At 34.6% G+C, this 17,134-nt stretch overlaps 1 protein-coding gene across 3 annotated transcripts in view; it reads right to left on the reverse strand.

Annotated features, from left to right (window-relative positions):
- Positions 1-885: 885 nt before the first annotated feature.
- Positions 886-17,134, reverse strand: part of FAM19A2 (family with sequence similarity 19 member A2, C-C motif chemokine like) — a 182,041-nt gene continuing 165,792 nt past the window's right edge. For 2 of the 3 annotated variants that reach the window (XM_046943735.1, XM_040670421.2), the window contains exon 5: positions 12,431-12,677. In XM_046943735.1, coding sequence (XP_046799691.1) covers positions 12,666-12,677 — 12 coding nt within the window. In that variant the 3' untranslated portion in view covers positions 12,431-12,665. Of the gene's footprint in view, positions 5,782-12,430; positions 12,678-17,134 lie in introns of those variants that run through there. The other variant, XM_001234988.7, reaches the window with a different exon arrangement.

Genomic DNA, 17,134 nt, shown 5'->3' on the forward strand with positions numbered 1-17,134 from the left:
TATAGAGTTGACCTCAGTTTAGCAGGAGAATGCCTACTAGTATTCCTAAAGCCATCATCTTTCAACCCATCTTGTACAAATGTCTGAATGCTAAGATAATAGCTCCATAAATGTTGATATAAGTGTTGATTTCCTGATGAAGTGGGAAGAACAGGTTTTAACTTACTGCACTACGTTCGCCTGTGCAGAAAGGTCTTCTATAATATAAATTTAAATATACAATCTGTTTTACAATGTTTTCCATCATCTCTTCTCTCCATATGTTCTCCCACTAGGACTCTAATGAGTTCTACATATGAGGGATGACAAGGGAATATGCCTGAGAAATAATTCGAGCAATTACGGCATATGGAGGCATTGTTTTTGAGTCGCTTTTGCCATGAACATTAGGCAGAGCATCTGGGACCAAATTCTGTCTACCTGCCCATGGACAGTAGCAAAACCATCATCTGCCATTTGTAAATTCTGCTGAGGTAATCTGCCATACAGAGAAGACCATTTCATCAGCTTTATGATCAGAGAGCATATTGAAACACAGGCCATTTATACTTAGAGAAAAACGTTCCTATTCAGATAGAACAGTTTGAGCTGGAAAACATTCTAAAAGCTAATGATAGAGAATCATCATTTCTCTTTTTCTTTTATCTCCAAGAAGAACTACAAAGAGCCCATATTCAGTTTCAGGCCATTATTTATAAAAGAAACTTTTCTCATCACTGATGAAGTTTGGTAAGAACTGACTGTATCCCAGCTAAAGGGAAAATTACTGGAGAAAAATAGAAAGAACAAAAGACACTCAAACTCTAAACTGGTAATAGGAAGAGTTATATTCTATATACCCAAATATTGGCAAGACATCCAGAAAAACAGAAAGAGAGAAACAGAGAAAACGAGAGTTTCTTTATAAGGAGACACAGTGAGCAAAACAACCACCTTACATTTTGAACATTCTGGATACAAGATCTAACTAGAAAGACATAAAACTAGAGAATTTAAGATCAGTTTTTGACCTGTTTTTCTAACAGTAGGGAGAAAAGACTTTGAGAAATTCAACCCATGTGCTGATACAGTGTAAACCTGCAACTGGACCTATTTCATCATTTCCAAGAAAAATCTCTCAGCAGTGTAAATAACATTAGTATTTTTACTTTTTTCTCCATTATGCATTGCTGCATTTTAAGAAAAGTAATACCTCCCAAAGTGCAGGGTCTTTAGCGTTTCTCAATGGTATTGTGGAAAAAAGAATGACTGTTGTTACAAAAGATCTACACAGACTTTTATAGTTACGAACATAAGCCTAATTTAAAGAGCTAATATAGAACATTAACAAGATTACATATGGACAATAATACTTCTATTACACAAACCATTTCTTGAACTTAGTTGGACAATAAGCTGTTTTCAGAAGTAAAAGCTGGCTATAGTTCAAGCCTTTCAGTCATGGCTAATATTGATCTGATGAGTTGTATTTATTCAAGAAAATCTATGATCAAAAACAACCGGACTTCACTTCCCATTGCCACATAACATTACCTGACTGGTACTAAAGAGGATTTGAAAACAGAAGGAAAGTTATTTAATCATTAACCTCAACAAGGACAAGCACATGAATTTTGATTTGCTCATTCAGCATTTTCTGAACAAAATACTGAACACAAAATTTTGAAGGCTTTATCCATGGCACTTTGCCCTTTCTATAGTCTAATTTCAAAGCAAATCCCAGGAACACAAAACAGATCTTTCCACCAGTCTAGAGAACAGAACCAAGGGCTTGCTGTCACCTCCACAAAAAGCCCCAGCCTGGACTTCATTGCGCTGCTGCCTGTATGCAGGATCCACATCTCCATAATATCCATCTCTGGTAGTAAAACCATACTGCAATGGTTTTGCCTAGCCTGGCATCCCACTGATAGTAGTCTGAGAAAGAACAGTTATTCCTCTATAGAATTTTTCCCAGCTGACACAAGCAATGGTCCTCCTCCCAGATGCTCTAAAATTAATTTTGGATTAAGAGATGTTGGCAACATTTGTCATCACTTGTCAAAATAAAGTTGTGGGAAATTCAGCCTTTTTTTTATATTAGCTCTTGTAATCACCACATAAGCAGTGCAGATGAATACATAAGATGCAAAACAACCAGCCATGGAAGGCATTTTTGCTAAAATATTCACAATGACAGTAAAGTGGTAGCAGAAAGTTATGTACAGAAACAAGATCAAAGATGTAATGTAGAAATATTTTCTAATGCTATAAAGGAATAAACAGAAAAGTTTTTCAGGATACAAACTGTGTTATGAACACTGATCAAGTGATTAGGTCATTCTCATTATTTAATATCATTTAAATGTGAAATCATTTAGTGCTATCCGATTGTTCAGACATGACATGTTTCATTATAAAGCAATCTAACCACTGGCAAGAAGAAAGACATACAGGCAATACTGCCATTACAAACCAAAACTGTGTTCCTTTCCCATGTCAATATCTTGGTTAACAATTTATTTGTAAAATTCAAGTCACGAGGGAAGAGGCAGTAAATCAGCAAAAAAGAATGCAAATCACATCTTTCTGTTTGGGTGTTATAGACAGTCATGCATTACCTGGATAGTTATAAAAGTCTGCTGTACAATCATAATTAGGAAAATAAAAACAGCAACAACAACAAAAAATAACCTACATATGCTTTCAAAATAACAAACTCTGTAGTAGGTATTTTGTTCTAAAACAAATCCATCTGATGCAGATTTTTGTAATGTTTTTTAATATCTATTTTATATTTATTAGATCTGGCTTGGAATTCTTTTCATTAAGACTCGTATCAGGATTTCCTTTTTAGTTTGTTGAGCTGACCCAATACATTTCATTTTGAAAGGTTTGAACAAAGCAGTCAGTTTTCTTTCCATTACTGCACTCCCATACAAAACTGCAGACAGAAACCACATATTCTCTAACGACTCAGAGCTCTTGACAACTACTGAGTTTGAAAGGAAACATAGATTTCCCTCTGATCTTTATGCCTGATCATGTTTTTATTCAAATGTATATCAAATAAACTGGGAAGTAGAATATAAGGAATAAAGGAGAAAATGAAGAATAATTCATCTCCAGACACCCACAGTATGAATGCCCATAGCTGACCTGGTCACCAGTACTCTATTTTCAGACACCACTACTTAAACAGACACTATGGATGGCTGAACTACAGTTCCCACATTGCCCTGAGATAAACCAGCAGAGTCCACTGGTCACTGCATTGATTTTTATTTTTTAAAACAGTTTAATAAATTAAACCAAAACATCACAATTTCAGGGATGTCTACCATGAATTTTTCAGGAATACTGTGGGGAAAAAAGCAGTGTTCATATTCAGCCTAATCAAAAAGAACAGTGCATCCACTTGAATTTCCCATGACAATGCTAGAACAGTTGCATTAGATCCATTTCCTTTGCAGAAAGATCTTTCAAACCAGTGGGAGATATTTCCAGCTCTACTGAATAAATAGAAAATTAATAAAACCTTTGAAATTCTCATTCATTGAACAAAATTATTTTGTTCCATGGGTAAACAAGATTGATCTTCAAAGTGCACATCCATTCAGGGAACTCTGTTTTATATCACAATTTTATTCACTTGTTATGAATATTCACAACATTAATCTACTGCAGATAATCTATTTGGTATATTTGAAAGTCCATTTATTTTCACTTATTGATATGCATGTGTTACACTTGTATATAATACAGTATTTTCAGTGTTGGTTTAAGAACAAAAGAACAAATAAAACAATATTGAGAAGCATGATGCAGACTTTTGACCAAAGACAGGCCATATTCAGATTTTACAAAACACCACATTAATACTTTGTACTGTCCCAGTCTTTTAAAAATGCTACTTTCCATCCTGCACCCATTAGCACAAATCCATACAATATTAATCCACCCTAAAATACCGAGATACCTAATTGCTGCTACAAACAATTTATCCTAATTAAATCTCAATCAGAAAAGAATATCTTTCCCTGCCAACATTTTTTATTATTTCTCAGCAGAATGATAGAAGATACTTCTCAATTTTATTCCCAACAATCATTTATTTTTTTTAAGCTCTCCTGTGCAGTAATACAAGAGGTAATGAAATGGTTTTGGAACAGCCGGGGATACTGTGACAGGCAGATCTCTCCAAGGTATACATCCATCATGGAACTTTATATATAACTACCCTGCCATGTCTATAGTTTGTAATGATAAAATTATTTCCATCTTTTTCAGAGAGTTTGGTAACCACACAGGACTTTTAAATAAGCTTCATCCTATATATTTTTTGCCTATCATTAAGTGTGTGTGCTTTTCATTTAATGCACCAAAGCATACAATCAGAACTCTCTCTCTCTCTGTTAGCATGCTTATGTAGTGTCACTAAAAGGAATAGCCAAATTTTTGTTGTATCAATATTACAGATGGCACAATATACACTAAACGAAATATAAAATTATACATTCTGTAATAACTTAGAAAAAAAGCTCATAGATGCTTAAGGCCTTTAAATATGGAGGTTTTCTCATGTAACAGCACATCACAAAGTTCAAAAAATTGCTACTGAAATAGAAAATTAAAAAAAGGAAATGTGATTTTGGCACAGATTAGGTCTGAATTTGAGAACAGTAAGCAAGCAAAATACTCATGAACCCTATATCTAGGAGGGCACTAGGACTTTTTTCCTTTATAATAATCAGTCCGAGCAGACATCTACATAAGCATCCAACAGAACAGTACTTAGTTTCAAGCAAGAGATTTTATTTTTCAATGAAAAGAGAAAAATTTTGAATGATTACCACTCAATTTCATAATTGAAAAACTCATTTACATCCCTGCCTACTTTTATAAAAATGGATGAAATACTTTCCTTGACTGCTTACCATGAATTTCAATGATTTAAAGGTTAGGAAAGTAAAGTGCAGGAGCACTTGCCTCCTTCAAAGTAAATTGAAATATATATCTTAAAGGTATAAAATGCTTTATAATGGAAGTGGTAATTGAGTTTTGACCACTGCTTTTTTTAACTGCCAAATAGCTGCAGTAGTTGGTTAGCCTTAGGGAAACATGTCAACCTGACTATACATTCTAATATGACTGATGTATTCAGATAACTATTACTTGTCAACAATAATTATTAACAATGGATATATATTTCCATTCCTATAACAAAAGCAACTTCAAGATGTTGAAATATGTACCCTTTAGAGCTCCAAGATTAGAATACAAATAAAAATGTCTAAAATTGTGCCATGCCAGAGGACAATTTCTGCAATGGAAATTTAATTAAAGCACTGTGCAGTCCCACCAGCAATCGGAATGTGGACCAGGGATCATTTTAGAGGGGAGGAACCAATACATTTTGGAGATTGACTTCATCAGGATGAAATGCCACCAGTCTGGAAAGGAGAATCCGAACGATTGCTGATTTTCTGCACCTTTCGAGAACCATCTCTTGAGATTACGGCTGCAAATTCCTCAGCAAGTGCAATTTTACAAGTGTACACAGTTCAATCAGTTGAAATCTTTGTGACACAGAAGTTCAAAATAACTTTCCAGTAGTTTTGATCTCAAGGCTGTTGTTGATTACAAACCAGGTTCTCATTGAAACAATTGATTCTGAAGGCTACACCCCAGCAGTACAAAATTTCACTTCAAGGATTGCCTGGAGAAATGAAATTCCTATATGTTGTATTTAATGTTATCAGCCTTGAGACTGACTTGATTTGTCTTTAGCTATCGGGTTACCTGCAAAGAAAAAAGAAAATCAGAAAATCAAAACTGTACATAGAGAATCTGCTTCTGAAGTCGTGGAAACTGAAGGTGAATATATGTCTTCTGTCCAGCAAAGCTGTTTCAATTGTTTATAAAGAAGTGATAATTCCCAATGGTACTGAGTGGGGCCGCTCCCCAAGTTACACTGTGTTATTAAGTGCTTTGCTGGAATTTGACCTAAAAAGGAGACACTCAAACGTGACCATTCTTGAAAATATAATTTAAAAAAACCTGAAGGTCACAAAGAGCATTGGGTTTAAGGAAACTTTCCACATTTTGTTCATCCTTTTCAGTGTTAGAATTTCTGAATGCTAAAAACAATGCTTTTAAAATGTTAACCATCGGGTACTGGAGACGTATTCATCTATTCTTTGCATGCTACTTCAAAATGCAATGTTCTGTTAAGTGCTAAATATATTCTAGCAAGCAAAAACCACTTAGTGGTGAGAAGGACAAAAGCCATGCATACGTAAACAAAAGCTATATCTTTCCTGTTATTTGCAAGGTATAAAATAATTCAAGGAGTTCACTTAGAGTGATTTCACCCAACATAATTTGAAACGAGTGAAAGAGAAGGATCATATAGAAAGAGCAGGAGGCAAAGCATATCACATTAATTGGACTTTCCTCATGTCTAACTCAGATTTTACACATTAAAAGAAAAGAAGTCCATCATATCAAAGAAAAATAATTTTGAGGAATATTTCTGCTGTGTCGGTGGGTACAATTAATGATCATGTAACATTTTTATATCCAATTGTGTCAGGGGACAACATCCCAACCTGTGATGAACAACCTAATTGGACTGGCCACAGTAACACCTTATGACAGACATCAAGGGGCATATGCTCCTCATTTTGATCTCAGAGAGAAGGGTCATGCTCTATAATGATGAAACATTCTTTTGCCCTCAGCAAAACTGTTTGCACACAGCTCTCATCAGCTCTGCAGAGCACAAACATAGAGCAGAATATTAAAAAGACTGTTCTAGGAGTCCATTACTTCAGTTTGCCTTCACTAAGTTGTTTCTAGGAACAGCAATTAGGAAAGCAATAATAAAATTGTGTTTTGTGGTTTTTATAGTACCAAAGATTTATTTATTACACTTTTATTTTTAGTTCTTGCTGTTGGAAACTGCCTCATGTGACCCCTTCTGTAATGGAAGATTGCCTGAAACAATAGCGAAGAATTAATTTAAAAGACAGGCAACATATTTCTATATCCTGCAACAAAGATCAAAATGCTGACACAGCATCTAATTGGTTTCATTTATTTGTTTATTTGTGTGTGTTTGTTATTGTAACAAGCTGGAATTCTACTCATGGATCCAAATGCCATTGGGATGCATACTGTAAAATATACATATTCTGATGCTATCTGCAGTTGGAATTTTATTAGCTTCACTTGATTTATAAACATATACAAAAAACTGTGGTAAATCATCTGATGCAAAACACACTGAAAACAGATAAAAAGGAATGAGACTACTAAAGGGGTCAAGTAGATACAGGGCCAAAGTATCTTACATTTCTTTACCACAGAGTATACCAGAACCAAAGCAGAAACAGAGGAAGGTTTCCTCAGAGACACAACTGGAAAGACACAGACACAGGAACTCATCTGAATTCTCTTTTCTGCCCACATCCCACATCTTTGTTACTGAAAAGAGAGGATGTAAGCTCTCTATTTAGTGACCAAATTGACCATGAGCCAGCAATATGCCCTTGTGGCAAAGAATGCTAATATTATCCTGGTATGCATTAAGTAAAGTCAATAGAATCACAGAATTGTTTTAGTTGGAAGGGATCCTAAAAGGTCATCTTGTCCAACTCTCCTGCAATGAACAGGGATACCTACAGCTAGAACATATGGCTCAGAGCTCTATCCAGCCTGACCTTGAGTGTCTCCAGGGATGAAGAATCCACCACATATCTGGGCAACCTGTTCCAGTGTCTCACCACCCTTACCATAAATACTTCTTCCTTATATCCAGCCTAATCTCCCCTCTTTTCATTTGAAACCATTTCCCCTTGTCATGTCAGAAGTGATCTTGATAACAAGTCTGTCCCTTTCATTTCTATAGCCCCCCGCTCAAGGTACTGAAAGGTCTATCTAATTCCTGTATCTAGCTCTACAGCTGTGTGGTGAGAATATCCCTATACAATCAACATACACTGTTACATACAGTGAATAAATGACGTAAAAAAAAAAATGACTGACAGCCATTCAAATCCTTGCTTTATATCAGGTGTCTAACAACACACAAAGGTCATGTTGCTTATACAGTTGGCACAGGAAGTAAAGTTGCATATTCCTAGCTTTTACAGTTACATGATTGGAGTTTTTACCTCCTTTCCTTTGCCAGAATTTTTATTATTCTACCTGCTGTACTTTTTCCTCCCACCCCCCCTTAATGTACAGGTCACACACTGCTACTCTGAGTAACACACATAGTGGTTCACATTTTCCTCTGTGTAAGAAGGTAATACTTGTTATGAGCAAGCACGTACCAGCTATTAACATTAGTAGAAGTTATATATCCATACACATTAGGGAAAGAATAGACCTCTCAGATGTTAAAGGCAATTTCATAAAGAAACAGGGAAATTTTAGCTAATATGTAGTGATGTTATTCCCAGAAATGCCTAATCTGGGACTTTAAAAAAAAATCTTTTATTTTAAAAGCCATTGGGTTTGAGTAGCCGTGAAGCAAGATATTGTGCCAAAGGTCTTTTTAACAAAACAGGGACTGAGAGAGAACACAATGTGTCTGATCTCTAAAATCCTAAGAGAACAGTAACACACTGAATGGGTGCAAGTCAAGTCTAATCAATTTTTCAGTGAATAATTAATATGCGTGAAAATTAACTTTGCTGCTGCTTAACAAAACAAATGAAAAAAGTACATAGAACCTTAAGCATCGTAGGTATTGATTTGAATTAATTTGTTCATTCTTGGAACATAATTACTCCCTTTATGCTAATATATTTTTCACACGGTTATTATGTCATAAATACAATACATTAGTCTCTCTCCACTTTCTTGTACTAAACATGCAATTAAAGTACAATTACTCTGCAGTTGCAGACTTTTTAATTTAAATTAGTGAGTGGCTGCTGTAAATTGGCTGTAATTGTATGTGAACTCGTTTTATTTTAAAACAATAATATAAAATTAAATTTATCTCAAGTTTTCCACATTTCTTCTGCTAATGTTCCTACAAGATTCAGTCCTTGGGTTTTTTAGGCAGTGTGATCCAGTATACACCAGAAATGAGGAGATCTCAAAGGCAGCACATTAGAAAAGCTATCAGTTCAAGAGATTTTCTGGTCAGCTTCCATTCCTGGAATATATACCACAAACCCACAAACGTGTGAAAACTGTTCTCACTTGTGAAATTCCCACATCTGATGAATACAGCAGATAACATGTTCTATTCCATCAGAATAGGCTACTGGTAAAAAAAAAAAAAATGGCTGAGTGAATGTTCTGTATGTAAGAAAGCAGTTTTAATAACTGTCATAAACCTAAGCATCAAAGTTACAGAGCCTCAATAAGGCACAGCACAGATCTTCTATTTTTTCAGAGAAATAAATCTGTTACTAAATATTTCCTAACTACAAAATAGTTTATACACACAAATGTGGTATAAAAATAATCATTAACTAATTAGTAACGTTTTTAGAAAATAGATAGTATAAGATAAATTGAAGTCAGTGTGTGCTGTAACTTTTCATAACACAAATTTTTACTTTACTAATTTTTTGACTGGCAGATCAATCTTTTTTGTTCCATGTTTATCACATCTCATACATGAAATCTATACTATAAACAAAGTAATGAGTTTGTAAATTTAGCACTTGAAGCTTAGGAGCTTCCATTCTGTGGGTGCCCTTGTATGAAGAACACCCAGTTATGGTTCTTAGCCAAAGAATTTACATAAATATGAGAAACAGGAAGAATTTAATACTTAATGTTTTATTGTCGACAAGTTTTGTTTCCTCTTCAATTACAATTTTTCCATCAACCATACAGTATAGGATTATGTGTATGGTCACAGCCTGAATGTTGTCTGAGCATACTGAAACATCATCAAGATATCTTTTCTTTTTTCAGATATGTAAGACAGAGAAAGGGAATTACAAATTTTTAACAGTTAATAGTTCACCCTGTGCTAAGTGGAATTGCATTAGACAAGAAAAGTCTTCTTGGCACCCCCACATTCTTCTGCATAATTTTAAAAGCCTGTAGAATACAAAAATGGTGTGGGGGTTTCTTAAAAAATAAAAAGGCTCTCAGAAGCATATTTAATGGACAACATGAGACAAGCTAAGTACAGGGAACGTCACAAGAATCTCTTAACTAAATTCTTGAACAAAGAGACACATTACAAAAATCCCTAGCTGTGAATTGTCCTCAGAAATATGTCTTGGAGACAAGATAGAGATCTTGTACCAATATAGTCCTTATTTGTATGCAGTACAATTTTGTGTCCTTACTTTTACATTCTTTCGCATACTGAACATAAACAAAGCACCAAAATAATAATAATAATAATAAAATAAAATAAAAAAATCAATAAAACAGAGTCAATGAAGTAGTCTTTTAGCAAACCTTTCCTAAAATAGGATAGGTTTGAAGAAAGTTATTTCAGTCATATTTTTTCATGGGAAAAAAAAAAAAAAAAAGCCAACCTATTTTGGTAGTGAAAGTTTAATATGGACATTACAATGAAAAACAGAAGTGCCCATACAACCGGAAACAAATATCTGTCAATTGTTTTTTTTTCCTCTTATGCACTCTGCATATGAAGGTCCAAGCTGGAAATAAATATTTTGAACAGATGGAAGCTCATTATTTCCTGGAACTTCAAAATCCATACAGCATGTTTGTTATGCACTATTTTTCATACATGGCTTGTTAAAGCAAGTGACAGTTTGCATTGCCACTTGTGTATTTTTGTTGATGAAATATTCTACTTGCAACATACTACCTTGTATCTGTGATACTTCAAATTATTTAGCAAATCTTAACAGAGGACAGGCTGACAACTTCCTGAGAACATGAGAATCCTATATTTTGTTTTCAACATTAAGGAACAGACAAAAGATAGACAAAGAGAGTGGTTAAGGATATGTTTGTAATAGGGTATCCATATTCGTATGCACTTAACAGTAGATAGGTGCGTACTTAGGTGTCCATGATAGATAACCAATTTTTGAGGGGCAGAAGAAATCATTTCAGAAGTTTGAGAAAGGTTGAAGTGATTCACTTGTACTTCAGAAGTATGTTTGAAGTAACAAGAAGTATGCTTCAGAAGTAACTGCAACAGAGAACTGAGTTGGGAAACAGGCTGTTGTTTCATGACTGTAGACTGTTACTTGACTTGAGCTAATAACACACGACAAAATTAGAGTGATTTCTGGGCAGCTGTGAAAACAACTATTTAATTATAACTATACGAATTAATTTACCTTCAGTGAGGATTAAGTATAGACAGATTTTTTCAAGACTTCAGTTATTTCATTCCTGGACATAAAATTTCAGCCATATCTGTCTCTTGATATCAAGACTCAAGAGTATTAATTTTTTCTCTTCACTCTACTTTAGGGAATGCAATATAAAATGTGTTTCTAAACACATTCACAATATGCAGCAAAGCAATTTAGAATTCTAGATCCACAGGTATGTCCTTTGGCAAACAACTCTAGCTCATTTTATTAGCTAAACAGAACATTTCCTAATACAGTTAAATGGCTCCAAAGTTTCCAGCGTCTTTCATTAGTACTAGACTCTAAAGCTCCTAATTCTTTTGTGCTTTTATTGCACTGAGACTAAACAGAATTGTATTTGTGATCATTCTTGTACTTTAGACTGTTCCTTAGAATGAAACAAACATTGAAAACTCATTTCACACTGTGCTATTTAAGTATACTTTTGTATTTCACGTTTTCTCACTACTCCTAATGATTTCAGCAGGAAATTTTTAGCAGTTAAATACGCAGATCTAGACAAGCATTGTTAAAAACTAAGGAAAACTAAAAGGGCTTTCACATGTAAATTGAGCTTTCCACTTGCTCCATATATACTAATCATATGCCAAGTGATCTTAAAGCTAGAACTAGAAAAATAGAAGAAAAATATTTTAGAGCATGGCATATATTTCTGAAAACAGGAGAGTTTTAAGATTAAACAGACAAATTCTATTATATCTAAGGAATATAGCACAAATACCCCTTTCCCAACTTTTTTTGAATTGTAAGTAATTCAGTATGAGATACCAAGCTTTCAATAATGAAACATCTAGCTGCATTTACCAATATGTACATCTTTTTAAGCAGTGTTTTCATGCTTTCCTATGATGATAGCACAAGTTTATTAATTGGATCTCCCTTTGAAAGGAGAGTGAGAGAAGAAAGATGTTTAAAGGCTCTTAGAAGCTCCTGACTGATGCACTGAAGTTGCTCAGTAACACAGTGCAGAGCCTGTTGAACCACCCTCCTGGAGTACTGCCCAAATAAGCCAGGATTCCTGTGTATCTGCAGCAAACTAAATAACTACAATGAAGAGTAAGGTACAACAGTTCCTGTTAATGCTATGTAAACCTGTATTTGTACACACCTGCTGCTCTGTGAGTAATAAACCAGGGCTGGAACACATTTTCTGGAGTGGTTTGACTCTTTATTCCTCAACGAACGTTCTGGCCCTTCCTTAGAATCCGACCATGACTAGGATTCATCACAACTAGTGCTCCAACGTGGAGCCAGATTACTTAGTATGTGTGGAAAAATCATAAATTGTCATCAGGCACAGCAGAAACCTCCTTTCTCTACTTCTCCATTCGGACTTGAAGAGTTTTACACGTTTGCCTAAGAAACAAACACATGTCAAGTACTACACTGTTACGGAATTACTTACAGAAAACAAAACTGGGATAGATGGAGCTTTCTTTAACTTACAGGTAAAAGTACAGAACAACAGGAAGAAACATATTTCAGAACCAAAGTAAATTCTCTTAGGGAGCATGGTCTCAAAAAATACCCCAAACAGTAACAGTAATTTCAAAGGAAGAGGTTCAAATATACTCAAATTCAAACTTTGTGATTTGTCAAGAAAACCAAACAGAAATGGATAAGTAGCATTTGCTCTCATTTTTGTAAGTATATCAGCATTCTATTATAAAACAGTAAGTGAAAGAATAGAAGGGAATTGAATAGAATTGTGTTGAATAGAACTTTGATAGAAATAAGAGGCATGTGATCAGAATACATTTCCCTCTAAACAAAGATTTTACTGTTTTCTTAACTTATATACATTTAAAGAAAAAAAAAGCAAAACAAAAAAACTCAACTGCATCAAGTTTGACAAAAATGTGCATTCAGAAGAGAACTCTACTTACAGTCACTTCTATGGCTAGTAGGCCACAGGAAACACCATAAAATAACATCAAAACACACTACCAATTCAGGCACCTAGTTCCTTATCTGGATTTTTGAGGTAAGTTTTTAGATTTGCTAATAAATTCTGATTGCTTCTGAAAAGGGGTTCACAGCACCTCAAAAGAGCAATTAAATTTCTTTAAATAATGCTTACAAAAGATAATTATCTTCCTTTTTCTCGTTTTCCTTTGGGCCTTTCAACATAAATGTCCTACTGCAGATTACGAGAAACCTCTATTACAAGATAAAACTCATAAGTTGGATGGCCTATTGATTTAATAAAATAACTACACATTTAAAATATTATCAGAGAAAGAAATGTGGCTCTGGATTCATATTCACTCGAATTTGATATTTTACAAACTAAACATAATTGATATAATGCACTAGGACAATTATCAGTATGTAACTGATGAAGACGTATGAGTTATGTCAAGGATAAATATAATTCATTACTTTTTCAAATGTATTTTGTTGTTATTCTCTTCCAAAAGATGTTACTACAATGTCCATAACTAAACTTTCTCAGTAATTCTGTAATTCAGCAGAGAAATCAAGTTTATGTAAGACTGTTATAACTTCATGAAATTTTTCATTTACAGACAAAAGTTTTGTATTGAGAGAAGACTTAAACATAAACCTTATTTTACTTTCTGTAACAGATAATAACTGTAGTAATTCAGACAAGGATATATCCTCTTGTGGTTTTTGGAGGTGATCACAACTCCACAGTGGGACTGCGGCATGACGACATAAAAGACTGCAAGACAATTAATCAAAAAAAATGTAATTTTCTGCTGTTTTACACCATCTAATCATCTCAAACGGAAGACAAAAAAAAACCTCAGTCCTTTTTACAAAAAGGCAATCTGAAGGATTATAGAGTCATACTACCCTGCTAACTCTGAGAAAGTAAAGGGAAAAGCAGAGTCCTTTTATCTTTCACTCAATCTTACAGCACTAATCTAAATAACCTACTATTATTCTTGATTGGAAAGTGAAACCTCTACCAACCAGCTACTTTTGTCTAATTTGCTAACAAAACAACAAAAAAAGTCCTTATTTTACACTAGGTTGAGGGTTTAAATTGCCTAGTAGCTAAAATGGATTTTCACCTTTTAATATATTTTTCCAGAAACTCGCTAAGATTGAACTTCAAATTATCTCTAGTAATGTGTTATCCCCAGGTGTGTTTTTTTTTTCCAGGGATTTTGAATGAAGAATAACAAGCCATTTGGATGAGATCAAAATAGAAACATAAATTAGTTCCTTACCTGTAATTTTATCTTCTCTATGAGGGTACCTGCTGCTCTGTTAATGCAGTACTGATGTGTTTTCTACCTTTGTCCCAAGCTCCAGATTCCTTTGGTGATTTTCCCCCACTTGCTTACCAGCTTCCACTGCTGGCATTTTGAGGTAGTGCACTCACATTTGGCTCCACGAATACTGCCACAGCTGAGGGAATATAAGACAACTAAAAAACAAGTTAGAATACAGCAGAGCAATATCCAGGCAGGAAAAAGAAATGTTTAAAAACAATGAATCAGACATCAACTTGAAACACTTTGATCATTTTCCTCTTTCTTTCCATCAATTTAGAGTCTCCAAATGAGGAAAAGACTTTCCCGTGTGCAGAGAAAATTAAGGCAAAGTAGTGAGTGCCGACAGAGTAGTGGGTACCCATTTAGATTCCATTTTTAAAGGAATCTAATTTTAACTTTCTCAAGTCTGAGTACCCATCACACTATCACTCTAATACAAATAAGAAACAGAAGAAAGGTGGCAGATTTAGAAGATTACAGAAAAATCCCTTTCACCTTTTGTCAGTTCTTAATAGAAGCAAGAAAAGGGAAGACTGAAGAGCTTTTCACCTAAAAGCTGTCATAGATGAACAATTAGGATGATTTCTCTCTGCCTAGGGAAAAATACATAAAGCCTGGTTCACTAGGAAGTAGTCAGGGTTACAGTTGCTCATTCCTGACTATTTGTTGATCTTGGTTACTAGAGAGAAAGAATGAAAAAGAGAAATCAGTACTTCCAATTTAAATTAAAAAAAAATGTACAGAACAGAGAGCAAATCCACCATCTGTGCTTGAAGTAGCATGTAGATGACTAAGTTTCACTGCCTTCTTCTTGAACACCTGACATGTATGATCACAACTTCCTGTGGCATTCTTGGAAGCATACACATTGATTTTAATTCCAGAAAATTTCTTTGATGGTCTTCCTCAGCATTTTCCCCAAACTTGTGATAAACTTGAAATATCTTCTTGCTTGAGTATTATGGAGATATCCAGGTAAAAGCTACAACTTCCTATAACTCCTGTGTTCTGGGGATTACCTTGATACTCTTTTTTGGACTTCACATTGCACAGAAAAGATGTAATCTGTCTAAGGAAACAATGAACTCTAGAAATGTGACTAAAAACCTGCCTTGATACTCCATTTGTGTTGGGTAAAGAATCTGGACAGTTCTCCTCATACCTTCATCTTCTCATTATGCTCTGACTAGTACATGGCCCAAGACAAGTTAAATATGAACATATCAGAGTAGCTAATCATAATTAGTCACTTGTATTCTAAAATTTAAAGTAATGAAGAAAAGGCCAAAAGGATCTGAATGTCGTAGCCTTCAAATTTCAGGAATGTAAATAACAATTACGTGATTTAATGTCAAGAAAGAGAAAAAGGGCTCTCGCATAGATATCTCTTGAATGACTCCCTAAAAGAAATTGGCTTTGCCAGCAGTCAGCTTCAAAACTGACAAGCTGCATTCCAGGAGAAAGTTTATTCTTTCTTTTTTGTAGATAATGTTGAACAATCACTCTTGGCAACTGGAATTAGAATTATGCCTTGAAGATAATTTGCTATGCTGTTCTTTTCCAAGATCACTCCAAAAAGATTGCAAGGAGGTACAGCAGAGGGATCTCCAAATTCTAGAATAGCTACTGTACATTTGACGAGATTGGTAACAGCACAAGAAAAGTTAAGTTCTTTGGTCTTCTTTTGGCAGGGTTATGTCCCTAAGCTGCAATGGTCAAATTCAAGATGAAAGAAAAAGCTGCTGTTCTGTCTAGTGTTAGTGAGATATTTTCTGGTATTCTCAAACCAGAACGCGCATTATTTTTAGACATCTTAAAATATGCAGCTCCATTAAAATCCTTGAATCTTCCATTCGTACTGAGTTAATAGATGCAGGCTACATAGAAACAATCCATTGTTCACTTGATATGATACCCATCTTTATAAACTGGAGACACCCAAGTGTTCACTTCTGGTTTTAGAGCCCTTACCAAGATAATGCTACGGGTCACATCAGGTAAAGAAGTCATGGTGAATTTGATATTTTGCAGCTTTACTCAAAATCTTCACTTCAGAGCTCTATGACATTTCTCACTGCAGATATGGAAGGTACTGAATGGTAGTCATCAGGACTGAAAGATCTGAGAATGAATCATCTGTACATGCTAATAAAGGAGTAGAAGAAAGCTCAAAGTCTACTTTTGGAACATAGAAAAACCATTGGAGACTTCTCTCATTAACAGTATTGTCTTTCCTCAGATAAACCAAGTCCTCCTCAGGGTGGAAAAAGGAGTAAATTATAAACTACGAAAATGCAAACAATTTTGAAAATCTTACAGAAATGAATTTGATGTTGGTCCTCTTCTATTTTTTCTTTTTTAATTTAGTCCTAGAGATGAGTCTTTCATTTCTTCTTGCCTGAAATACATTTTTTTTTTTCCTTTAGTCTGAATACTCTTTGGATAGGACTGGACTGTCTTCATTATTTTTATTAGGATAATCTGATTCCAACATATTTGAGAGATTTTCACAATTACATCAGTGACTGTGTATGAATGCTTTGTATGACTGACTTTCTCTAATTG

Source organism: Gallus gallus, chromosome 1 (genome assembly GCF_016699485.2).
Source record: "Gallus gallus isolate bGalGal1 chromosome 1, bGalGal1.mat.broiler.GRCg7b, whole genome shotgun sequence".
Taxonomy (NCBI): Eukaryota; Metazoa; Chordata; class Aves; order Galliformes; family Phasianidae; genus Gallus; species Gallus gallus.